The sequence below is a fragment of the Cyprinus carpio genome, chromosome B5 (genome assembly GCF_018340385.1).
Source record: "Cyprinus carpio isolate SPL01 chromosome B5, ASM1834038v1, whole genome shotgun sequence".
In the NCBI taxonomy this organism is placed as follows: domain Eukaryota; kingdom Metazoa; phylum Chordata; class Actinopteri; order Cypriniformes; family Cyprinidae; genus Cyprinus; species Cyprinus carpio.
Window position 1 is genome coordinate 29,126,047 of NC_056601.1, and position 27,083 is coordinate 29,153,129.

The 27,083-nt window shown below is 39.7% G+C and overlaps 1 protein-coding gene across 1 annotated transcript in view; it reads right to left on the reverse strand.

The window, feature by feature from the left end:
- LOC109081198 (astrotactin-2-like) overlaps positions 1-27,083 on the reverse strand; it is a 418,824-nt gene that overhangs the window by 342,803 nt on the left and 48,938 nt on the right. Inside the window, 1 exon segment of the mRNA XM_042723440.1 lies at positions 12,236-12,635. Coding sequence (XP_042579374.1) covers positions 12,236-12,635 — 400 coding nt within the window.

The following is a 27,083-nucleotide window of genomic DNA, read 5'->3' on the forward strand; positions in this document are numbered from 1 at the left end:
TTATGCACATGTGAAAGCCCTCATGTCTCTATCTAATAAAAGTGAGGTGTGTTTTTGTGATTGACACCCTGAGAACATCCAGAGCTTACAAAGCCCCTAACAGCCCTACCTGCAGAACAAAACAGCAAAACACACACACAAACACACAGGATATGAGTATTTGTCTGACCAGAATGAGGGTAAGAGCAAAGGCCATCACTTCCTCTCAGAAAAACCCGAGGTCTCATATCATCTCTCCTCTCCGCTGCTCCCTTTTCACAGCGGTTAACACATATCTGATGCTGTCACTGTAAACGGCTACTGAACCCTGAAACAAGGCCAGTGTTTCCACGCAGGACATCTTCTATCAGATCCGTCCAGCGGCGCCCCCTGCCCATGTCGCTAGTCTCAGAGGATTTAGAGCAACACCGGGAGGGGGTTCCTTCTGCTGGGCGACTCTATATAAAAGACCCCAGGCAGAGTTCTGATCCTTACAGGAAGTTCAAGGTCCTGGTATGAAACAAGCTAAAGGCAGTGCACAGATTGTCATCAGAAATGCCAACAAATATAAACAAGAAGGACATACAGTCAGATATACAGAAACATGCTTAACCCTCTGATGTTGTTTAGTATGTTATTATTATTATTATTTATTTTTACATTTGATCTCAAAAATGTCAGCACATTTCATATAGTGGAAATATTTGGTACTGTACTCAAACCAAATATTGGTTTTTTTTTTTTTTTTTTTTTTTTTGAGATATCAGCTTCAAACTTGGACCACAGCTTGTTTAGATTAATTGGATTGATTTTAGAAAAACTTTATCTTTTAGAGTAAAACATGTTTTGGAAAAAATATGTCATATAAAATTTACAAAAGTATATATATATATATATATATATATATATATATATATATATATATATATATATATATATATATATATATATATATATATATATATATATATATATAATAAACTTAAAATTATATTTTTTCCCTTCCTAACAATAGACCAAACTTAGGTATATGCTCCAAAGCATTCAAGATTTACTGTATGACATTTTAAGTTGGAAACTGTATTTTCAAGTTTATGCCCAGAAGGTGGTTAACAGGTAATAAATGGACCATAATTATTACATAAATATAATGTAAAAATATAAAATGTGTAATAAACCCTAAAACTAACCCTAATGATTGCAAAATTATAATATGAAATGTTACCTTATGTTTTAAGCATTTAGAGAATATATAATAATAATTTCCACAAAATTTCCAAGTGCAATATATGCATTTGTTTAGTAGTTTTTCAGGCAAAGCACATGCACACATTTACACACACACACACACACACACACACACACTGAGCACATCTTCAACTCAGTGTTGTCAGTGGTGTTCTCTCTCTCTCTCTCTCTCTCTCTCTGATAAATGGTAAATATGATTTGATGGTAATTGAGGTCTTTGCCTCATGCACAGTGAGAGGTTGACGACCCATTGCAGCGTTCAGGAACACTTAATTTAACAGGTCGGCCGTCTGCCTGCAGACCACAGAGCCGAGCAGGAGAACAAGAAGACAGCCATCATTTATTCAGCTGGTAAAAGATTTACATGACTTGGTAAAAGGTTCTTGGTTGTTCCTGTTATGTTTTTTTGAATGGCTAAATCTGTCAACAACCAATCCACACTGATGTGAATGAATTAAAGAATGATTATAAATAACAAACTATTTTTTAATGTTAATGAAAAAAAAAAGCTTTTTAAATTAAACTTTTTAAAAAATAATATTAACCAGAAAAAGAATAATGGATGGAATTGAAGTTATTTTCTAAAGCAGGATCTGAAATGTAAGTATCCACTATCTTGGATAGACAGCCTTAAAATACAGTATATCTCAGCAGGAGGTTTTGGAGCAGAGATAATATGATTAGATTTTCCCATCACACAGCTCCTATATTTTCTATTTTATTTGCTGTTATTTCACTCACCGTTGGGTCGTTTTTCATAAAACTGGTCCCTGAACTGTTTACAATCCAAAACAATTCAGTTTACTGGCAACTAAAATTAGGTTAAAGTGTATATGTATGAATTGAAAATGTTTGAATGCAGCTGTAAGTGACAATCAGAATCATTGCTACCTCACCACTTCCTCTTCAGCCATGAAATGACTGACAGTGAAGGTTGATTATTCCGGGATCAAAACTCCCTGGACAGACTCGTATCCCACATAATCAATTATGCAGTGTGAAGCTGTGAAAAGCCAAATGACTCCGCTCTGTCTGCAGAGAGAAGCCCCCTCTCTGACTGAGCTGACCACATTACATTAGTGTGGCATGTCCATTTATTGTTCAGTGGACAACAATTCATGTGCAGTGATTAACTGAAGGCTGACTTTATGAAAGCAGAAATATTGTCACTCTCATGAGAGGCCAACAAAACACAAACAAAACACCACTTTAGCTGTTGTTCCATATTACATTAAAAAAAGGACTTTTCTGGAGAAAATATAAAAACTGGGTATGGTATAGTGGGTGTTGCAGCATTTACAGAAGTGTTTAATGCCAAAATGTAATATTTAACATTATATAGCGATTTGTTCAAATCTTAACCTCAAAGTTAAAAATCTGCCTATATATATTGTCTAAAAGCGCATTAGGCTTTTAGCCATTGATCTGTTTTATATCCCTTGTGAAAAAGAAGTACACTTTAGCATACTTTTAAGCACAACTTAGAGAAATAACATAATTAAGCTTTAACTATTTTCAGACAGTGTTGTTAACTAAAAAAGTGCTATAGTAGGACTTAAATACATCTATATGTGTGATTTCATAATTCTAATGTCTTCAGAATATGGTTAAAGTACCGTTAGATGTACTGACAAGCATTTATGGATCACTAAAATGTACTTTAATACAATTTTTATTAAAACGTGTATGTCATGTGTATGGTGAAGTTAAAAAATAAATAAATTCAATATTACATTTAAAGTTATCATCAAAGTTAAAATTCTAATACAATACTTGTGCTTTAGTTTTTAAAATGCAACAAAAGATTATTTAAAACATGATTAATAAATAAATAAATAAATAATTCTGCTCCCTGATTTGTTGATCTGATTTCTTTTTAAAGATTTAGGGACACTTTTGTATATATGGTCCCCACCTGTATATTACTCTGAACTAACTGGAATAATAATGAAAGTTGGAGAGCTGGATCCAATATGGAAGTCCTGTAGCAAGTGTGGCCTGACGCCAGGAAAATGTGCTTCGTTATTTATTCACCCTCTACCTCCTTCTGTTTGTCAGCATCACTCAGATGAATTCTCATCCTTCATCCACAGACACGCGCCAATATCAGTGCCACGGACTCCAGACTGCAAGAGCAAATTAGACTGTACTGCACACTTAAATATAGTAAACAGCAGATCTTATCCAAAACATTACATTATAGACTATGCATTAACACAAGAATATAAATACAATGATTGTCCTCCACTTAAATCCAGGTGCATCCTTGAGCAATTAGACACGCACAGAACAACACACACTGTAAGTCAAATCCTGCTCAATTTACAGTAAAAACATGCCAACTTTGCTGCCAGAAATTCACAGCATTTCAGGAATTATAAGAAGGCACCTGTGTATTGAATATTGAGCATGTTGATGTTTATGTTAATGTAGGCTAATAATGTGTTTTAACAATTAAAATCTGTTTTGTACCTCACAATAAATGGATAAGCATAATAACAATACAGGTGGTTAAATAAAATAATATAGTTAAAGTTCATCAATAATGGCCTTTCCAAGAACTGGCTAATAAACATGTCCAGACAGCACAAAGACAAAACACCCTTAGCGTAACAGACATGACACAATAACGTCTCGGTTACGTACGTAACCCTCGTTCCCTGATGGAGGGAACGGAGATGTTATGTTGAACGACATATGGAGTCTCAGTTGGGAGGCCAATCATCTCTGAGTTTAAGAGAAAACGCCAACGAAAATTGGCTAGTGGATTTTAGATACCTGAGCTACTCCCCGTGCCTACTGGTATAAATAGGTGACAGGTGCATCCACTCTTCAGGTTTTACACCTAGGAGCCAAGAACGTGTCCTGGCAACAGCGAATGATTCAAGGTTGTGGCATGGGGACATAACGTCTCTGTTCCCTCCATCAGGAAACGAGGGTTACTTCCGTAACCGAGACGTTCCCTATCTGTCGGTCACTACGAGTTATGTCGAACGACATATGGGGTCCTATGGAAAATGCCACAACCTGAACACCATTACAACATTGTGGCGCTGCAATTGTTGACAAGCTGCGGTGTGTCACAAAAGCTATGCTTAAGGTTGTAACCTTCCCAAAGCCCCAGCGCAAATTCACTGACCTTGGTACCAAAGGGGACCAAAAGGATGAGTACATCACTGCTGGAGGAGGCCATGCTGCTGTTCCGTCCACAAAAAGTTTTTGGAAGGGATTTCAACCTTCAGTGAAAGATTGCTTCAAATCTTTCCTATTTTTTTTAGCTTGGCAGAATGATGGGGAAGCGAGCCTTAGGAAAAGGTCGCTACGGAGACCACATCCTACCCGTAGGGAGGTGACATGTGGCGATATTGATATGGACTGGCAGCCACATACACTTTCAAGGTGGAGGGTGACAGCCTACACTCCAACCTTCCTTGCAGGAAAGAAAGCACGACTCTGACCGAGCATCAAAAATTTGTGAACAGACTCCACTTCAAAGCATAGGCCTGCCTCGTAGAAGGGGCTCCAGCCTGAGTGATAGTGTCTTCCACCGCCGGTGGCAGATCACTTAGGTCTGCCACGTCCCGTCCAGAAGCCACACGTGGAGGTTCCAAGGATCTGGATGCGGGTGCCATATGGTGCCCAGCCCCTGAGAGAGGAGGTCCCTCCTCAGGGGGATGCGCCAGGGAGGGGCTGTCACGAGGAGCATGAGTTCCGAAAACCAGGTCCGGATGGGCCAGTAAGGCGCAACCAACAGGACCTGTTCCTCGTCCTCCATGACCTTGCACAGTGTCTGTCCTAGCAGACTCTCTGGGGGAAACACATACTTGTGTAGCGCCCGAGGCCAGCTGTGTGCCAGTGCATCCATGCCCAGGGGGGCCTGGGACAGGGAATAGTACAGCTGGCAGTGGGAGGACTCATGGGAAGCAAACAGGTCTACCTGGGCTTCCCAGAATCGACTCCAGATCAGCTGAACTGTCTGGGGAAGGAGTCGCCATTCCCTGGGTAAAGTGAGCTGTCGTGAGAGGGCATCGGCTGCACGACTGAACTCCCCCAGGATGTGGACAGCACGCATTGACTTGAGCCGCGTCTGACTCCAGGGGAGGAGATGGCGGGCGAGTTGAGACATGCAACATGATCGTAGACCACCCTGTCGGTTGATGTACGAAACAGCCGCAGTGTTGTCCGTGCGGACCAACACTTGCTTGTCTAGCAACAGTGCCGAAGCCGCCGTAAAGCTAGATGCACTGCCAGCAATTTCAGACAGTTAATGTGCCAAAGCAGTCGATGTCCTGTCCAGGACCCTGAAGCTGCCTGCCCATTGCATGTCATGCCCCGGCCCGTGTTGGAGGCATCTGTCATGACAACAACATGCCGGGACACTTGTTCTAAGGGAACGCCAGCCCAAAGAAAGGCAAGGTCCGACCAGGGGCTGAATAGGCGGCGACACATCGGTGTGATGGTGACACGATGTGTACTGCAGCGCCATGCCCATCTCGAGACTCGGGAGTGCAACCAGTGCTGAAGTGGCCTCATATGAAGCAATCCGAGCGGCTTGACTGCAGCTGTAGATGCCATATGCCCCAGGAGCCTCTGAAAATGTTTCAGTGGTACCACTGTCCTGCCTCTGAAGGAACTCAGGCACTTCAGCACTGACTGGGCACGCTCACTGGTAAGACGTGCCGTCATACTCACTGAGTCTAACTCCATACCGAGATAAGAGATTCTCTGCACAGGGGAGAGCTTACTCTTCTCTCAGTTGACCTGAAGCACCAACTGACTGAGTTGCCGAAGCACCAGGTCCCTGTGATCGCACAACTCCTCTTGGGACCGGGCCATGTTGAGCCAGTCGTTGAGATAGTTGAGGATCCTGATGCCCACTTCCAAGAGTGGGGCAAGGGCGCCCTCTGCAACCTTCATGAAGACACAGGGGACAGGGAGAGCCCGAGGGGAAGGACTTTGTACTGCCATGCCCGACCCTCGAACGCAAACCGCAGAAACAGTCTGTGTCAAGGGAGGATCGAGACATGAAAGAACGCGTCCTTCAGGTCGATCGCTGCAAACCAATCCTGGGTTTGGACGCATTTGATAATACGTTTCTGCATCAACATCTTGAATGGGAGCTTGTGCAGGGCCCGATTCAAGACTCACAGATCCAGGATAGGTCAAAAGCCACCGCTTTTCTTGGGTACGATGAAGTAAGGGTTGTAAAACCCGCTCCTCATCTCGGCTGGAGGGACCGGCTTGATTGCATCCTTCATCAGCAGGTCAGCATTGCGTTCTGAATCATCACAGCAAAATTCCCCATGTTCCCAGAGGAACTGGCCAGAGATGCGTGGAGAGCCGCAACCTCTTGGCCACTGGCGAAAGGGGGAGTCATGGGTGAGAATGAGGAGGCAGTGCGTCGCTCATTGTCAACCCACGAGCCTTGCAACTCAGAGGAAAGGGAAATTGCTCTTTCATTGAAAATGTGGGTACTGCTGGCCGTAGGACCAGCGAAGGAATAAAAATAATTCTCCACCCGGCCCTCCTCCAGGGGAAGGAGTGACACTGTCTCCGCCACCTCCTGAAGAGCAGTCTCCCACATCTCCGAGTTGCCTGTGTCAGGGCCGCTTCGTCATCTTCTTGGATGATTTCGCGGCTGGATGTGACACAGGGGGGCACCTCTCTCCTGCGCGGGGCTTAACGCGCCGGCCTCGAAGAACTCTCAGCATGGGGCAGAGCCGATGTGGAGGACGCAGGAGGGCGCCCAAGGCGACGAGCAGGCTGAGGCATGGCCCACGACGGAACGGTGGCAGCCAGAGGATGACGTTGGGGCAAGATGTGCTGTATGGCCTCAGTCTGCTGTTGTACTGCCGGAAACTGCTGGGCACAGCCCTCGGCAGCGTCACCGCCAAGGCCAGCCTGGGAGATGGGAGCATTGAGAAAGTGCACTTTGTCAATGTCTCTCATCTCGACCAGGCTGAACCAGAGATGGCACTACTGGACCACTAGAGTGGACATCGCCTTCCCGAGGGACTGTGTCGTGACTTCTGTCGCCCGGAAGGGTGAGGTCAGTCACTGTGCGCAGATCCTGCATCAACCTCGGGTTGGTTCTACCCTCGTGCATTTATTAAAGCCTTGGCTTGGTGAATTTGCAGGATAGCCATGGCATGCAGGGCAGAGGCAGCTTGGCCCGCAGCACTGTAAGCCTTGGCAGCGAGAGCGGCCGACAGCTTACAGGCCTTGGACAGGAGACGTGGACTATTCCTCCCAGTGGCGGCGTTTTGCGGACACAAGTGCACCACAATCACACTCTCCTGCTGGGGAATGTTGAAGCACCCCCTAGCTGCCCCACCATCGAGGGTAGTGAGGACGGAGGAAGGAAATGAGTGGCTTCTGTCCGTAAAAAGGGGCCATCCATGACCACGTCACTTCCCCATGCACATCCGGGAAGAAAGGAACCAGAGCAAAACTCAGTTGTGAGCCAAGCTCTACACTGAGAACCAATTGAACAGCCATGAGCACTCAGGGCTGGGCGGTGTATTCCCCTCCATCCTGATGCCCACAGCTGCCCGAGCAAGCATGGCTGTCAACTCTGGGTCCGATTCGGCAGTGGCGACAACACCCGAGGGGGGCAACCCCGCCGAATCTTCATCCACAGAGGTCAACAGCCCATCCCCCGATGCTGCAATCGACATCTGATCCCCCGGCAGCAAACCGAATGACATGCTGGGACATCCGTAAGACAGCCCAGCAGAATCACCCAGAAGCCGTTAAAAAGACGCAATTCGTCCGTGATTTGCTCTTTTAGGAAATCTGCTCTTTCAGTTGAAGCGCCCAGGGGAATCGCAAACCAGAACAGCTTCCTGACTCACATCAGATGAATGGCTTTGTGGAGTATAACAGCTTTTCATACAACCACTCGGCTCCGAAGCAAAAATCTGAAGAGTGGATGCACCTGTCGCCTATTTATACCCGTAGGCACGGGGAGTGGCTCAGGTATGTAAAATCCACTAGCCAATTTTCATGGGCGTTTTCTCTTAAACTCAGAGATGATTGGCCTCCCAAGTGACACCCCATATGTCGTTCGACATAACTCGTAGTGACCGACAGATAGGGAACACAATAAGCATTAGCTCAACAACATCATAAAACAAGTAAAAAGAAACATAAATTGAAAGCAAATGTAAAGTCAGGGATTCATGCAAATGTATTTTTCACCAACAAATGTTTGGGGATCAGCATATATTATTCTACAGCGTCTAATACTTTAGGTTTATCTATCGCACCCAAAGATAAACTGCAGTGCTTTACAACTATAGGACAGGAAGAGCTAAATAAACTTATCACTGCATCTAAACCAACAACATGTTTATTAGATCCTGTACCCACTAAATTACTGAAAGAGTTGTTACCTGTAGCAGAAAAACCCGCTTCTCAATATTATTAACTCGTCGTTATCTTTAGGTCACGTCCCAAAACCATTCAAGCTGGCGGTTATTAAGCCTCTTATTAAGAAACCACAACTAGATCCTAGTGAACTGGCCAAATTACAGACCCATTTCAAATCTTCCATTTATGTCTAAAATTTTAGAAAAAGTTGTGTCTGCTCAATTGTGCTCCTACCTGCAAAAAAATGATCTCTATGAAGAATTTCAGTCGGGTTTCAGGCCCCATCATAGCACAGAAACTGCACTTGTTAAAATTACAAATGACTTGCTTCTTGCATCAGACCAAGGCTGCATCTCATTGCTAGTTTTACTTGATCTTAGTGCTGCGTTTGACACCATAGATCACGACATACTCATAGATAGATTACAAAACTATACAGGTATCCAAGGGCAGGCTTTAAGATGGTTTAGATCCTACCTGTCCGATCGCTACCACTTTGTTTATCTAAATGGGGAGTCATCTCATTTATCACCAGTAAAATATGGAGTGCCACAAGGATCTGTCCTAGGTCCTCTGCTATTTTCAATATACATGTTGCCCCTTGGTAATATCATTAGAAAATACGGGATTAGTTTCCACTGTTATGCTGATGATACTCAACTATATATCTCAACAAGACCAGGTGAAACTTCTAAATTATCTAAGCTAACAGAGTGTGTTAAAAATGTTAAAGATTGGATGACCAATAATTTTCTCCTATTAAATTCAGATAAGACAGAGATATTACTTATTGGACCAGAAAACATTACACAGAATCTCGTAGATTACAATTTGCAACTAGACGGATGTACTGTTACTTCCTCTACTGTAAAAAATCTGGGTGTTATATTAGACAGTAACTTGTCTTTTGAAAATCATATTTCCCATGTTACAAAAACAGCATTCTTCCATCTTAGAAACACTGCCAAGCTACGAAACATGTTACCTGTTTTTGATGCAGAAAAGCTAGTTCATGCATTCATGACCTCTAGACTGGACTATTGTAATGCACTGCTAGGTGGTTGTCCTGCATCCTCAATAAACAAGCTACAGGTAGTCCAAAATGCAGCAGCTAGAGTCCTTACCAGGTCAAGAAAATATGATCATATTACCCCAATACTACAGTCTCTGCACTGCCTACCTATTAAGTTCCGTATCAGTTACAAAATATTATTACTTACTTATAAGGCCCTTAATGGCTTAGCTCCTGCGTACCTAACTAGTCTTCTACCACGCTACAACCCATCACGCTCCCTAAGGTCACAAAACGCTGGACTTTTGATAGTACCTAGGATAGCAAAGTCCACTAAAGGAGGTAGAGCTTTTTCGCATTTGGCTCCCAAACTCTGGAATAGCCTTCCTGATAATCTTCGGGGCTCAGACACACTCTCTCTGTTTAAATCTAGATTAAAAACACACCTCTTTGGCCAAGCATTCAAATAATGCATCTCATAATTTTGGACTGCAGTTATATCTGATCAAATGTGCATTATTATTCTTTAGCTTGGGTTAAACAAATTAATTTTACTTGGCTGGAACAGCAGCTACGCTAATTATGTCTCTATTTGTTTCTCTGCTTTGCCACGGGATTTACATCCCGTGGTAACTAGGATTTACACAAGCTCCAGTCTGGATCCAGAACACCTGAGAAGAGATGATGCCAGCCCCTCAGAGGACCTCAGATGATGCTAACCCAGAGACAACATACAGAACTACCACATTTTGCTATAAGTTTGATTGCATAATTGCTGTTAATAGTGTTAATCGTCTGTTTTTTTACGTCTTTTTATTTATTTTTCTGAACATTTCTGCTATATGCACATGAAATGACAGTCACCACTGATAAGCTACTACTAAATAATGTAGAAACTTAATTTTCTGTAAATATGCTGTGGCGGGTCCAGGCATTCAAAAAACTCTATACAAATAAACTTGAATTGAATTGAATTGAATCTTAAAATATAATACTTATTTTCATCCTGATTTATTAATTTATTCATTTATTATGAATGTTGTGTTAACTAATTAACATCACTTCATTGTAGCAATTTACCAGTTGCTTTACAGGCTTACAGAAACAGAAATAACAATTTCAGACCCTCCTTAAATATCACATCATCATATTTCTACATCTCTTATATCTTAGGACTGATTAATTCAGCAGTTGCTGAGGTCACCATTGACAAATGGAGAATATTTAACTGTTTAAATTTTACAAGAAAAGCTCATTACATTCTTAAATAAAACCATTGTAGAGTTGAAGGCGTTACCCCATCAATGTGACCTTTCTACCATTTGTGATCTACATAACATGAGGCCAAATTTGATGATTCAAGCACCCTCATCAGCTTTAATCAGCCCTCAGTGCTAAGGTTTTATTGTTTCCTTCTTCCCCCAATGACAATGAGGACTCTCTGTTATGAATTGCAGTGCATCAAGACAGTAATCACAACTAATGACTAAATAAAATGCAAAACACAATTAATCTATGTTGTTAAACAACTGTTATATGTCTCTGTTACTGACAAATCAAACTGGGTGCAATTCTCGGAAGCAGAGAAATTTATAAACAAGACAAATATTGTTTTGTTTTAAAGTAATAAATTAATGTTTTGCTTTACCATGAAAAATAAAATCACTGCAGGCTAACTATCAAATGTGGCATTCTATATTTACTGAACACAGAGAATAGATGGATAAAACAATATCCATATATTATTAAATGAATGAAAAAAACAAAAACAAACGAACAATAGATCTGGTTAGCACTATTCAAAACCAAAGACAGAACTTCTTAAGTCCATATTGAATATACGTCTTGTAATATGACACTTTGGCCTTGACTATTCTCTCCTGGGACGGAAATCTAACCAACTCATCAACTAAGAGTCAATGGGTCTCTCTCTCCTGCCTGGTTCTCTCAGTCTATGAATTACAATGAATTCAGGTCAATGGCTATACTTAGCCAACGGTTGGCAGGTGACTTCACATCAACCCCCTAGATATGCTCAAATGTGCCACATCAGTGTCACTTGAAAGAGATGATAGGGGGAAAAAATCCAACACAGCTATCATTAGCATGCTCTAACAATGGAGAAAGCACTTTACCAGCACTCTGAAGATAATATGAACTTTGATTTAATGTACACCGGACAGTTTTGAAACAGGGACTGCTTATGATTATTGGTTACCTCAGTTTCTGGTCTGCATGTGGCTTCAAGGATTAAGAGAAAACTTTATCTGTGATGATAAGGAAGGAATGGAACAACTCACAACATAAGCTTGAGCGTGATACATAGTTCTCATAGCTTTAAAATCTAATAAAACGATTAGTCCCTAATCCAGGTACTCCCAAACCCAATTCCTAAATCTAACCCTAAAATGTTAATGTCATTCCAGAAACCTCTTCCTGGCAAATCATGCTAGGTCATGGAAAATAAAACTTGACCATTCTCCTACTCAGGGATAGATCAACAAACAACTAAATTGTCTATAGGATCAGATCTTAACATCTCAACTGTCCACATTTATTCTCATAAATGTACCTTTTGAAACCTATATACAACAGACTGTGCCACATTAACGATGAAGCTCTCACCTCTGTTATCCAGACTGTGTTTGTGGTTGGCCTCTCCCATCCCTTTCCCAAGGCTATCCACACTGTGGGTCCCCTGGCTGCACAAGTCATCTTCTAGATGTGCTTTCCCATCTAGCAGATGTCCAGGCTGCTCGTCCTCTTCACAGTCACAGTCGTCGAGGATGGGCGTCTCACGGATAGGCATACCAATAACGGAGCTGTGCTGGAGGGGTCTGGGCCCACGGAAGCTGTCCCTACTATGCGTAGGGCCCAAAAGAACAGAGGGGATGTAGTGAATCTCATGTGTGGCCTCAGTGCTTGCACTCTTCTGAGGGGCACGACGACGCCTGCACCAGCGCTGACGGGTGTAGAGTACCAGCGTGAAGAGTAGGATAAGTAACAGAAGAGCAATCAGACCACCCTGGAAGAGAAAAGACGAGAGAGAAACATCAGAACTTTCCCACCATGAATGATTCTAAAATTACAACCATGAACTATGTAACTGCTCAAGACTCTATGAGGAGACACTGATCTAAAAATTGATGGGAGCATTCCAGGAGGCTGTAGGACAGGGGTGAATAATCCTGCTCCTAGAAGACCCCTACCACCCGGGTTCACAGATAAGGCTTAAGGCTAGTCCCAGACTAAAATGCATGTTTGAGCTGTCTCAACTGAAAATATATTTCTCTGACATGTCTTAAAATATGTAAGTACCATTGTTCTGTCTTAAGATGCATAACTTTAACATTTTCTGTTATTTTTATAAAAGCTGCTTAAATATCTTGTTTTTTTTTTGTTTTTTTGTTTGTTTTTGTTTTTTATTTAACTAAGGCCTAGTCCTGGTTTAAGGTAAGCCCCGTCTGTGAAACTGGGCCCTAGAGGTTATCTCCAACCTGCCCCAACACACTTGCCAGGAAGTTTCTAGAAATCCAGAAGAACTGGTTCAGGTGTGTTTTAATAGGGTTAGAAATAAAATCTGAGGGATAGTGGTAACCAGGATTTCCCATAAGGTAGGTGCTCCTAAATCAACATCTTTTTTTTGTGTTTTTTTTTTTTTTTTTGACCTGGAACAACACTGCTGTCCTAACCCTAACTCAAACCAAACCCTAACCATTTATTACCTTTTTAAATCAGAGGGCACAGATAGGTTGACAAGAATGTTGTTGAAGTCATATGCCAAGAATTGTTCCTGTAGGGTCACAATCCTGCAGAATTTAGCTCCAACACTAATTCAGCACACCTGAATCTCTGTCTTGCTAGGCTTGTTCAAGATGCATCAGCTTTGTGCAGACCAATCGGCGTATGACACCAAAGTACCACAAGAGCAAATGAGGAGCAGACGACTCTTTATTCTTTTGAACTGCTCTCTTAGTACTTTGATGTCATACACTGATCGCTTTTGCGCAGCACTGATGCATCTCAAACAAGCTTATTGTCTTTAAATTCACTAGAAACTTCTAGGCAAGTTTGTTTAATTAGGATTAGGCAGGACAGTGTCCCTTCAAGAGCAGTATTGGTAACCCAAAACAAGCATGTTGATCTGTGACAATGTCCTACTTGATCAACTTGTTGAACTTCATGCTAGTCCTAACTCTAGAATACATGTTGGCATAACCTGGACCAACCTGATATTCATTCATTTAATTTTGTCAGGTTTTATAGTAATTTGACATGTCAAAGTTCGTAAACTTTCGGAGGTGTTGGTATCTCCCCATGCATGTAAATAGGAGCTGTACTAGCCTGATTAGTAGTTGCTATTGGCCTTCAATTGAACAGTCATGCTTTAGCGTGGCTAAGTCTTTCTTGATAGGTAAGCAAGAGGCACAGAATTAAGAATGTATTTGGTAAACTACAGTAATACATGATGCATGGCCACATACTTCAAACAATGCTCTTGTTTCACTGTCTTGTAAGGAGCCACTGAGCTTTGCTTGTTACTTCTCCAGCTCTAGTGTCTGGCCCAAAGGTGCAATACATATAAAACAACTGAAGATTCATTGCTGCATGGTTTGTCTCATTTCATGGCGTGTCTGGGACATCAAAGGTTTCCTCTCTCTTGAACCGTTTGTGTGTAATACTCTTAAATCTGCAGCTGTGTTAAAAATAGTGGTACTGAGCTGACAGATAACGTGAACAGCATAATATTTTAATTACCCTAAACATGAAACATTATTTCAAACAAAGAAATGAATACTAAGTGATAGTGCATTCTGTTCTGTGCCATGCATTTTCATGAGAGTTCCTCTCAAAACTAGTGTGACATGGAATTGTATATAAAATGTTTTTGCTCAGCGAATGCTTTATATATATATATATATATATATATATATATATATATATATATATATATATATATATATATATATATATATATATATATATATATATATATATATATATATATATTTATATATATATATCATACATTACAACCATGACTCCACGAACACCCCAATGGGGGTACAGTGCCCGTCCAATGTCCCAGGGCCCAAAACTGGCTTTTGAGGTTTATATATTGCTTGTGCTGGTGGAAAGAAAATCCCTCTGAGTTCATTTTGAGACACTGAGATCTTCAGAAACTCTAAAGGAAACACATCCAAAACCTTTTTTTTTTTTTTTTTTCTCACAAGAAACATCTAAGAAGCCAGAGCCTTCAGGGAAAAAAAAAAAAACACTCTCAATTTGCTTTCCATTATTCTCATTAAAGAGAGAGAGAGAGAGAGAGAGAGAGAGAGAGAGAATGAAGATATCATAGAGCTCTCATTTGAGATTTTTCTTTCCTATGAGAATGTGCACTGCGTTAATTTAACAATGTGAGCCACACAGCATATCAAAGCAGAGGAAGAAAATGAGGATCAGAAGCTGACCTACTCAAGATGAATATTCAGCAACTGCTGATCAAATGTTTTGATATAGTACTCGCCTACACATTTTATGCTGAATTTATGCACAGATCCATTACAGTCACAATTAATGCAGGAAGTGACATCAATGACTAAAAACCTCTGAACACACACACTAGTCTCACAGCTATTGCACATGGTATCCAAAGGCTAAAATCTGTGCTCTGTACCTTCCGCTCCTATCTACCCTCTATATTCTTTCCTGCAGTACTATATAAAATAAAATGAGTGGTGTTATTAATCTCAGAATTTTAAAATTCCATCTTCATGAGGAAAAACAAACCCCTCTCAAATTACAGCTCATGCACTGCCGGCTGTCCATAAATCATAGTGCTGTAGATGGGCATTTTCGATGGGAACAATGCAGCCCCAACCAAATGTGTTCATTAATCTCCAGCAGGAGCTCAGCCACTGAAAGTAAACTTCCCTTAAAGTTAAATGCAGAAAAATGAGAGAGGCTAAGCCATTCTTTAAACTTTCAAACACTCCTGGGAGTCTCTGTGCACATTGTCTGTTGTCTTAAGTTTGAAAACAATGGGGCAGGTTGGCAAATATTATGAATGAAAATGGAAACTCTACACCAGATAAAAAAAGTCAAGCTGTGCAGAAAAAAAAAAGTTTCTTTCTGTCTCTTTTTTAATGCTATGGATAATGGCAGAACAACAGAAAATGGGCAATTATATTGCTTAATATCTCAGATCAAATGGGATGAGTTTTGGACATTGTACCATGTTAACACCCTTTTTTTAGCCTTTGAATTACATTGGAGTATTATGAAAAACCATAACTTAAGAACCATGGTATCACCATACAGTAACTACACCATGCTATACCACCACAGCACCTTTTTTTTTTTCCAAGAAAAATGAATATGTTCAAACATCAGTACACAGTAAGTGGTGTTTTTTTAATTATTATTTTTTTGTTTGATTTTGTTTTTAATTTCATGCACCAAACATGCCACCACCCAAGCAAGCATCTGGCTAGGCAACACGAGGTCTCCAGACATCCAGTAATATTCTGTTTAAAAGATAATGAAGAATAAACAAAACCATAATGCATGACAGACTTCTGAGACCATCTGGCATATTAGTAATAACTTTTGAGGCATTCCATTACGGAGATGCACAATACACAACCTGCAGCTCAAACAATCAAAGCACAGTATTAGGAGAACTCAGATAAAAATACTCAGATGAAAAATAACAGAATATGAACAGCATGTAAGCATTTTATTAAATATTAATCTCTTTCGGTTCAAATGCACTATATTTTCAAAAACATCCTTTTAAACCCAGCCCCCAAAGTCAGGTGTAGGATAAAAAAAAAAAAAAAAAACTGTATGGTGAATAATGGAGATGCTCAAAAACATTTTCACAACACTCTAGCAACCACCCAGAGGAGCAACAAAATAATAATTCAGAACAAATTAGCAAACATTTATTGACATACTGAAAACCATTTAGACACATTAGCCTTGTGGCAGTAGCAAGCAACACTCCCTAAATCTAGTTCTCATTACATTTTAATGATGAGACATTTACCAGAGTAAAGTGTCTCACAGCGGGGCAGATAAACTAAATCACACCTCTAGCAACATGGACGGCCAGTAAAAATCATCCCCATCGTCTGTTCACCAGGTGATCACAGCAGAGGAAGCCATGCCATTAGGACAAACTCTGGGATAAAAAACAACACCGACGAACCTCACCCAGCACCTGCTTCGCTCTGTTCCTACCATCTGCGCCTAGGAAAACAACTCCCAAAGCTGGCAAAGTCGACATCAACATCAGAGGCACTGACTTCATTTATCTCTCTGGCAAAAATCACATGGAAAGGCATACAAAACACATGCCGCATAAGTAAAAGGACATATCTTGTAAGCTTATAATATGATGCACACACACAAGAGTATGCAAGTGTAAATTTGAGCAGAGGGCAATCCCAGATTGCACTGTGGCAAACTTCTAATTAAAAAAGGACACAATTCCTAAATTTGTATGCTTACTAAAATATTGCAGTGTCAGTTTAGCAACATGCTAACGCCAAACTCTGTTGAAATAAACCCAAAAGAGTTCACTCATTTTGCTATGAATGGTACAAACTGCAATGCACAATATGAAAGGTCTTGCAATACAAGTCCCGCCTTCTAGATGAAAGAACCAACTGGTGAAGTGTTTGCATGTTTTTTTTTTGCATGGCTATTAGGTAATCTAGATTCAGTTGAAATCTGAGACCTGTAATTGCAACAGCCCTTGCACATTGGTAGGAGAAATTAAGCTATTCAATTGTAAGCAACAGCATTTAAGCAGAAGTTCATGTCCGATTTTATTGCTGATTTAAAATGTTATTTAAATTTGAGTTTGGCAAGAAGTTTTTGAGACAGGATTTTGCCCTGCATGCATGAAATAGATGCCCGGAGGCTTACAAATATGAGAGAACCTTGAAAGGGTCTATGGTTGAATCTCCTGTGCACATTGCGTGAAAAGTGTGGTGCAGGGATTTGCTGTAAAAGCCAATCAGACACCAATCTGTCGTTTTTTGGATAGTTGTGAACTGATCATACAGGGAGGATAGCTATAACCAGCTAGATTTTTTTTTTTTTTAAATGTGTGAAAGGAATGAGGTTCCGTTTCGATTAGGGTTACTGCAACAGAAAGCAGCTGCCTATGTAGGCAGCTGACTAGGTTTTGGAACAGAGCTAAGGACAGAAAGATACATGCAGGCGCTCTGGCATCTGGTTCAGTCTGGGACTCCTGTGTTGGGATGTAGGAAGATGGGAAGCTCTGTTACCCACAGGGATCTCTGGGTGACTCTGACATGCGAGCGGGCTTATTAGAGTCGAACTGGATGCCTGTGCCGAGAGCTGCATGCTGCCGTCTCTTCACACAGTATGATGTTTAAGTGCCATGTGTTGTACCATCTGCCTCCTCCCACTTCAGTCCTATCGCGAATCAGAGTCGGATACCCCGCCTGTCTCCTTTTTTTGTCTCTGTTTCCTCTCTTTTTCATTACCTCTTAGGGGAGACTTTTATTTGACCATAAAGGCTGTTTTTCCTTGGGTTTTAAAAGAGACATCAGCTTTTAGACTGACAGATCTGAAGGGAGAGATTGAGGAGAGAACCCCAGTAAAAGTTTTGTCCAATTATGGCCTTCAAAGACCAGAAGAAAAACAACTCTGTACCAAAACCTGAAATGCTGACTTGGTGAGCTGCTCTTTCCTTAAACTGACTGAGAGGTCCAAATTTGATGCAGCATAATTGTTCATAATCAAACTTGATATCAATTTCAATCCTTTTTATCCGGCTTGATGTGAAATTCAAAATAAATTTTAAATTAAACCTTGAGCTCATACGAATAAGTCCGCTTAGACTGAAAGAATATTCTGGATTCCAGTTGGTTCCTCTGACCTGATTACACTTAGGCAGAGAAAATTGAGTAAGAATCTTCCACGCGGGTGTCACCGTGGCCTTTAATACTGACTCAAGCTGTGCATCCACCCCCTCTCAGCACACACAGAGCACAATATGTCCAGTTGATCTGTTCACCCTCCCCTCCACCCTTCTCTCTATGTCTGTCTGTTCCTTCTGGCTCTGACTTTGCATAAAGGGCAGATTTGTCCAGCAATTTGGCTGTCCCTTGGACTTACGGTTGGGTATTAGCAAAGAGTTAGTGAGAGTCGTCCGGAACGCACAGCACCCCAGAGACATGGACATCATTCCAACAGACGTAACCTCATTACACACATTGGACAATAGGGAGGGAAAATCTAAGTGAGCGTTAAAGGCTCAAGTTCACTTCTTGCAGAAATCAAGTTCATAGTTAATGAAGTGATTTAATTCCCTTAGCATTAATGAAGGCAAGTTTATGGTAACAACACATTTAAAAATAAAAAAGGAACCACTATTGGGATATATGGAGATGCTCTGCAGTAATTTAAGATCATGAGTCACATGCATCGAACAGAGATTTCCGGGTATAGGATATTCTGGATGACGAATTATCAAGGACTCCGGAGATTCCTGGATGTACCATGATGATGTCACATTTTTGTTGATCATAATTCAATTGAGGGATTTAGTAGTCCTCTAGATTGAGTTAGCATCACTATTCTTTGTGCACTTTAAATACCAATACCATAATGGTGTTAGACACTGCGCTGCTATTAAAGGGATAGTTCACCCAAAAATGCTAATTCTGTAATTAATTACTCACCCCCATGTCACTCCAAACCCGTAAGATCTTTGATCATCTTCAGGACACAAATTTTGATTTTTTTATTAAATCCGAGAGCTTTCTGATCCTGCATACACAGCAATGAATCGACCACATTCTAGGCCCAGAAATGCAGTAAGGACATTGTTGAAATATAATTGTTTAGAATTATAAAGAATTGTTTAATAAATTATTTTTGTTGTTGTTTTCTTTGTGCACAAAATGTGTTCTCATAGCTTCATAAATTATATTAATTTATTATAATAAATTATACCCTTCATTTGATTATTAAATAAATAAGAAGGAAAAATTCAGTTTATAAAAATACCCGTGTATGTGTGGACATGGCCTTAAGGGGTCCACATTTTTAAATTAGAACCAACTACTGTTAAACAGAGCTAATTTTAATAAGACAAATATATATATATAAATTGCTACTCCAAAAAAAAAACAGGTGTAAAGGTAATACCCAGGCTGAATTCTGGCATGAGAGTGCATAAACATTAACACACAGGCACTCCACTCAGGGAATGTGGTTGATCATTGGTCATCGATCATTAGTCTCTCCTCTCACAGGGATGCTCAATCTAACCCACCTCCTCTCAGTTCGTTAAGGGAGCTTGGATAAATCAATCAACAATTAAATAAATTCTTACTTACACTCCAAGAACTTCATCTGATGGTAATCATCATTTATTTTTGACTAGAAATGAAACTGAATCTCAATTTGTAATGCCAGATGACACTCCAGGCATAAGAACAGAGAGCCTTTTAATATTCATGGAAATCGGAAACAAACGGGCCGGTGTTACAGTAATGGCTGCCATTTGGAAAACAGAGCTCTCTTTCTGTGATGCTGTTTTTCTCTGTCTTTAATGATGTCCCATGATGCACCCTGTTTGCATGGTAACCAAATATAATTGCCTGATAATCATGCATCACTGCATGCTCATTACAGTGGTAAATTAGCACTGGTGGGTGAAGTCGCAATCCGCTCGTTCACACCTTGTGACACATTTCTTTAAATAAGCGCTTGTAAGAGAGAGGAATAGTTAACAGTTGTGAGAGTAAAGCATTGTTGAGCTCTGCCCTTCTCGCTGACATTTTGAGATGGACTGTAATTACTACGCTGGGGCCCTTAGGAGTGGCAATAATGCAAGAGGTCAATCCGGCACCCAATTGTTTAGTCAGGCGGGCAATGGCAAAAAGCAGCTAATGTTTGGATTGGCATGGTGAAACATGACCTTTAAAGAGTCTTAAATTTAACCTTCTGTAGAATTACTGTGTGCTCTTCATTTGGTCAATGACAAGCCATGACGGACACAACATTCTTCTGACATGCTGACAGATTTAACTGCATTTCAACAGCATATTTCTCTGCTAGAAACAATATCGGTCCAAATGGCTGAGGGAAAATTCTCCCTTCTTGACTTTAAATGTCTGCCAATGCTTCTGGCTAAACATTCACTGTCAAGAAACATGGCACACTAGGAGAACATTATCTCAGCATCTCCCCAGAAGTCGGTGTGTTGGGATATCATCTGAAGGCTACAACCATTTCCAAGTCCTCATCTCACAAAACTCTGCCAGGCTCAGGCAACTACAACAGCTGTTGGATGTCCCATAGAAAAAAAAAATAAAAATTCTGTCACAAATGCTTAGTCAGTCTTACAGGAATTCAAGCCACGCAGAAGAAAAGTGTAAAAATAGATTATCACAAAACCGAAGCTCATTTTTGCAGTTCCTTCTTCAGTGAGAATTTGTAAGTATACGCTAGTGAGGGTTCAGCAAGGACTTGGCCAAGACTCTCAATCTAATTCTCAAAAAGTACCCGCACTACTTACAGGGAAATACAACCCATTTCCCATCTTGACAGGAACTTTTCTCTTTTCACTTTACATCAGTTTCTTCCAATCCAAGTTACAGTTCAACAACAACAGACAATGGCAAACATCTCAAGTCAAGCATTTGTGTACTCACAGACAACTTTTTGGGAAGTACACTATGCCTCTATCTACATTTTTATTTTATTTTATTTTTCTCAAAAACAGGCCTATGCATAAAGATCACTGCAGTTTTCAGTTGAAACTAACACTAGTGACAGTAAAAGACCAACAATTTTTGTTCATTTACTCAAACATTATAAATCCAGGTGTAGATTTTTTATTAAAACACATTTTTACCATAGTGCATGATTTGAAAATTAACTCATTTTGATGTTTGCATCACATAGCCAGCTCTTTATGTTTGGCTGTTCTGACACAGTAAGCTTGCTTGATAGCACACCTGGTACAGCACTGCACTTGCAAAAAGCCTGCATACGAGTTACATGAAACACAAGACACAATAAAATTGTTCAGACTTGAAGAAACTAGATAAATGGCATGGTTTTTATCTCATGTTTGTTTTTGTTAACATTATTGGTTAGGTTTAGTTTAGGCGGTAGATTATTTTTAAATGTGCCACTCACCAGGCATTTCAATTCTTAACTGCCATGATATGTACACCAACCAAATAAAAAAACATGCTACATTCATATTCACCAGTTTCAGATAAAACTGAACATGCTTTTAGAACCACTCACTGAACATTTTGAAAGTGTCACAAAACACGCCACAAAATATTTTGCAGAAATTATGCCCTAGGCACATTTTCCAATGAGCCTGGGTTGCTCACATAATTTCAGGTCTGTAGAATTGTTGCTAGCTAATGATAAGTTTTGTACTTACTAGGAAGTGGAAAAGACACTATATCTATATCCACTGTTTTCAGTGACATCAGCAATCACACCTTCGTGCCAAGTAATGGACTGCACTACTTGACCAGTCATCGCTGTCAGTCAATCATCAGTCTATTCAATTTACATTTCCGACCTTGAGAGCAAATATTCCATTTTCTATTTAACAACACCCCCCCACCCCCACCCCGCCAACCCCACAAGCCTTCCAATCCTACAGTGAACATTATTATGAAGGCCTGGAAAACCCACCCAGTCTGGACGAAAGATGCTCTGATAAAGCAGGGCTAAAGGCTGATTTATACCATAGGTTGTGCGTAGTACGTGCAGACTATGGCGTAGCCTGATGTGCACCTCTCCTAAAATGTCACAGAACGTCAAATCTAAGTGGACCTCAAGGGCTGTGATTGATCTGCTAGTACCCCTCCCTCCATACGTATATGAGTTTTGTGTTTTTTGCACTTTAATGTATTTTAATGTTACACCTTCTTATTTAAAATAAAATAACGCAAAGAACAAGTGTCTTATCATTTATTATAATACGTAGCATTACATCACTTTGTTGTTCGCGACAAACAGTTACAAGTCCTTGTGGAGACTGAAAGAATCTTCTCCTGTTCCGTTGTCGACTCTTTTTTTGTAGTTTTAAATAAATTAACTTTTCTTTGATACTTATTTGTTTCACTTATTTGCTTCACTGACAAGCTGCTTGTTCTTAAGCTTTTGTTGTGGTACTGTGGGTAACACAAGCAACATGCCAATGGACACTGCAGACTAGCGGTTTGCATGTATACTACACGTCGACACGGACAACGACGCAGAAGTATAAATGAAAACTTATGCATAGCCTACGGCATAGAGGCTATGGCGTATGTCCGACGCAGAAGTATAAATCAGTCTTTATGGCTGTGATTTGGATTTGGCGTCTAGAGATTCCCAGCAGTTAAAAGTTCTAAGAGCACACAAATGTTGTCAGTTGTTAGTTGTTAGACACCACAGTCATTGATGCACACTGGTCCTTGCGTCTGCCGTCATTTGAGTTTTAGGGGGTAACAAGAGTCTCCTGCATAATCTACACAGCATCTCGAGGCATTTAAGTCTTCCAATTTGAATGAATCGATATGGCAACAGGAAACAATTCAGAAGGGGCTTTATAGGGTCTTGGATGCAAAGCAAGAATGGGAGTTGAAAACCACTGAGGGGAGCATTAGGGTTAATTAGATATGGAACTTCTTTGGCTAATCTTCTCAGAGTCAGAGTTATGTAAAGGGGATTAAGGGAGAGAACTTGTCTAGCAGGTAAAGCAAAGTAATTAAGACATGAGACAATCTCCAGAAAAGTCATTAGCGGGATGCTATGAATATCTGCAGAGCTCGTCAGAATCCTCTGAGAGCGAGGAGGTGCTACTATGTTAATGACCAGATATAATGCTGAATTTCTTTAACAGGATGGAAGGTTAGAAACACTGCTCTAAAAATATTTACTTGGCATATGTCAATTATGTAAAAGGCAATGGTTATATTTCACTTCTTTGGAAAATGACACCTTTTGCAGTGTCTCACAAAGCCAGACTCACGGCATGAAGTCTGGCCCACATTACACCGCATTCTAGCAAAGAACTGCAAAATGGATGTCTAGTTTACTTGCTACTTAATGTCTCAACACAAATCTCTCAAGATCTGAAACCAGAAACCCTGGCACACATGGGCAAATCCATTGTTAATCTCTTTCTTTAAAGAGCTTATAAATGCCTTTCCTAAGAAGACTGAAAAAAATAAATAAAAAAAAAAATAAATAAAATTCTGTGCATCCTGATTCCCAGAAATTGCATTTGCAGTCTGGCAATATGACTGGATCTTGCTATTTTATCAAGTTGTTAGCAGTTTTTTTGATCAGACTGTGGTCCGTCCATGATGGCGTCAGAAGGTGAGACGACTTCGACCAGCATTAATTCTGGTGTGTTCAACCAAGATTCTCCTGAATATGAGTGCTTTCTTTGGAAGTCTTCTAAAATGTCATGCCAAAAAATCATGCGTTTAAACAGCAGTGGCCAGCCTAAAGCCATTACAACAGAGGAGGCTGACACTGGCTTGAGCATGCTGATCCCCTTTTTCTATGTCAAAACAATAAGCATCAGTTCTGTTACTGGGTCATTCCACAAAAACAGTGCCTTTTTCATTTGTAAGAAATAATTAAACATAGATTTAATATACCAAAAAAACAAACCAAAAAAAAAAAAAAATCTCAATCAATATTACATCAAAAAAGTCAGTTATTTTAGTTCGTCAGTTATTTTAAATAATTTAAATAGTATTTATGCTGATAAGGGTAAGGGTTTTGGCCTGTCCCTCACTATGATTTTTCTTATTCAGCAGGACATTTAATTTGCTAAATGAAGGCAAAATGATATAAAAATCACATTTGCATATTGCTCTAAATATAGTCTCAAATTTTAGGCATTGTTTTTGCCATAAGTATGCTTTTTTTTTTTCTCTGTCTCTCTCTCTATGAAATACACATCATTTTGGTGTCCCCTGATTTCATGTCAGCCCTGTTACCCTCAAAAAAAGAAAAAGAAAAGAAAAAAATAAACAAACAAAACAAAAAAAAAGCCTTGCACATTCAAGTGACATAATTTCTAGGAGGTTGCATCATCTGTCAACCAGGATTCCAAAACTTAAACATAAGCATGTTTCTCTCACTCCTCTTTAATGTTTTATTTTTGAAGATTTATGAGGCTTGACTATTTCAAATTGTATAATATGTGTGTTTGTGAACTTGACTATTAGCTAGAAATTAGCAAATTTGTTCAAAATCATCAAACCTGTTACTGTCAACATGTTTCTTTTTAGAGTAACTGGTTTTGATATGTGGGTAACAGGGATGACGTTGATTAGGTTTGACCCTGTTTTAAATTATTGTCTGTGTAAAATTCAAGCATTTTACAGGTCTCCCTCTGTATTTTAAAGTTCTATTTTAAATTAAAGTTCTAATTAAACTATAGTATCTAGTAATGCTTTTGTCAGTAAAAATACAAAAAAAAAAAAAAGAGGTAGAAAAATAGTCATAAAATAACAAATTGCATAGCCTGAGATTGCAAAATATATATTTATTGTAATTTTAAGGTGTCTTCATTTCATATATATATATACATATATATATATATATATATATATATATATATATATATATATATATATATATATATATATATATAAAATAATAATTAAACTTCTTTTATTTTTCTATTTTTACAAGTGCAAAAGGCATATAAGATATTATATATATATTGTATATAAGATAATCTATTGTAATGGCACGGTGAATGAATGAATAAGTGAGTCAGTCAGTCTATGGTATTTTTTCTCTCTCGTTTTCTCTCTCTCTCTCTCTCTCTCTCTCTCCAAAGATCAATAAGTCTGGTCATGTCAAAAAAAAAAAAAAAAAGGAACTGACTGATAAACACACAACACTGGCTCATTTGAGTCTGAATCTAGGTTGAGACCAGAAGAGGTTTGAGTCAAGACAATGACCTGGAGAGAGCCTGGTTTTATTTCAATTTTATTTCAAGATGTAAGCATCTGCTGCATGGAGCATATAATTTGTGAGACTGGACTGAGACCTCAAGACTGAATCCAAATGAGTCTCGTCTGCAAACTGTTGATGAAGAAAACGGTTATGAACAGAAGAAAAAATGCATTCATACTGCAAAAGCCCCAACACCTGTTCCACTGAGGTGAATATTTCAAAATCTATGTGCTTCATTCATTCTTGTTGAGAGCGACAGCTGCCCTCTTGACATTCTCTTTTGAGTCTTAAACAGAGAAACACACAAACACTTTTCCAACAAGGAACATCTGGGAAAAACCACAAAACCAGAGGAGCCGAGTGTATTGGCCTTGTGCATCAATCTCCCACTGGAGAGCCGGATTGTGTGTCCGACTCCCCCAGCTGACATTCCTGTCAGCATGATCAATGCGGCTGCCGCTTAGTTTTGTCACATTTTAATCTGTGGTGTAGCGCTGGGGCAGGATCGCCTGTGTGCTGCCTATGAAAATAAATTATAGAAGCCAGACAACAAGAGGAGGGGTGACTTATGCTTTACTGCAGCCTGGACAAAAATGTATATCATTAATGTGGTAACAAGCCTAAATATGTATATCCTATACACCTTATTTTTAATGTAAGAGCAAAAAAAAACAAAAACATTTTAATGTAACTATTCTTTAACTTTTCAAAAATGTTAGATTTTGCTTGATATTTCAAACTTGGCCAGAAGTCCAGAAGCCAAACTTGATAAAACCTTGGTTTAAGAGGTCTACAGAAGGTGAATTTATTAGCAAATAAACTACTTTTTTTTTTTTTTTTTTTTAAATCTTAGATCTGAATTTGTTCCATGTAGTATTTTTATAAACACAGTGGATATGATTCATCTCTTTCTGGTAACCTTGTACAAATCTTGCAATAATTAGCAACGGGGATAGGATGCTGGATAGTGAGTCAGCAGCACCGCATGCTTGCATCGTGGTACTCTCGTCATAGAATGACACAAAATAGTTTTTTTTTTGTTTGTTTTCTCGAGTATTCATAAAAAAGTATTCTCGTAGCTTCATAAAATTAAGGTTGAACCAATGATGTCACATTAACTTTTTTAATGTTATTCTACCACCTCTCTGGGCCTTGAATGCGTCAGTTTCGTTGCTGTATATGTAGGGTCAGAAAGCTCTTGGATTTCATCAAAAATATCTTAATTTGTGTTCCGAAGATGACATATCCCTTTAAGACAGACAAGGTTAGTAAGCGCTGTAACTGCACCATACCAGTCTCAACAAATAGTATGTGATCATAATTTAAAAATAGTGTGTTTTGTAATGTTTGTTTATCTTTTTTTTTTTTTTTTTTTTTTTTTTTTTTTTTACAGTAATGAAAATGAGGCCGTGAGAGACTGAAGTGTTGTGTGTTGTACAGTTGTTTAGCAACATAATGATTGTTCAGCTGATGAAACATCACTAGT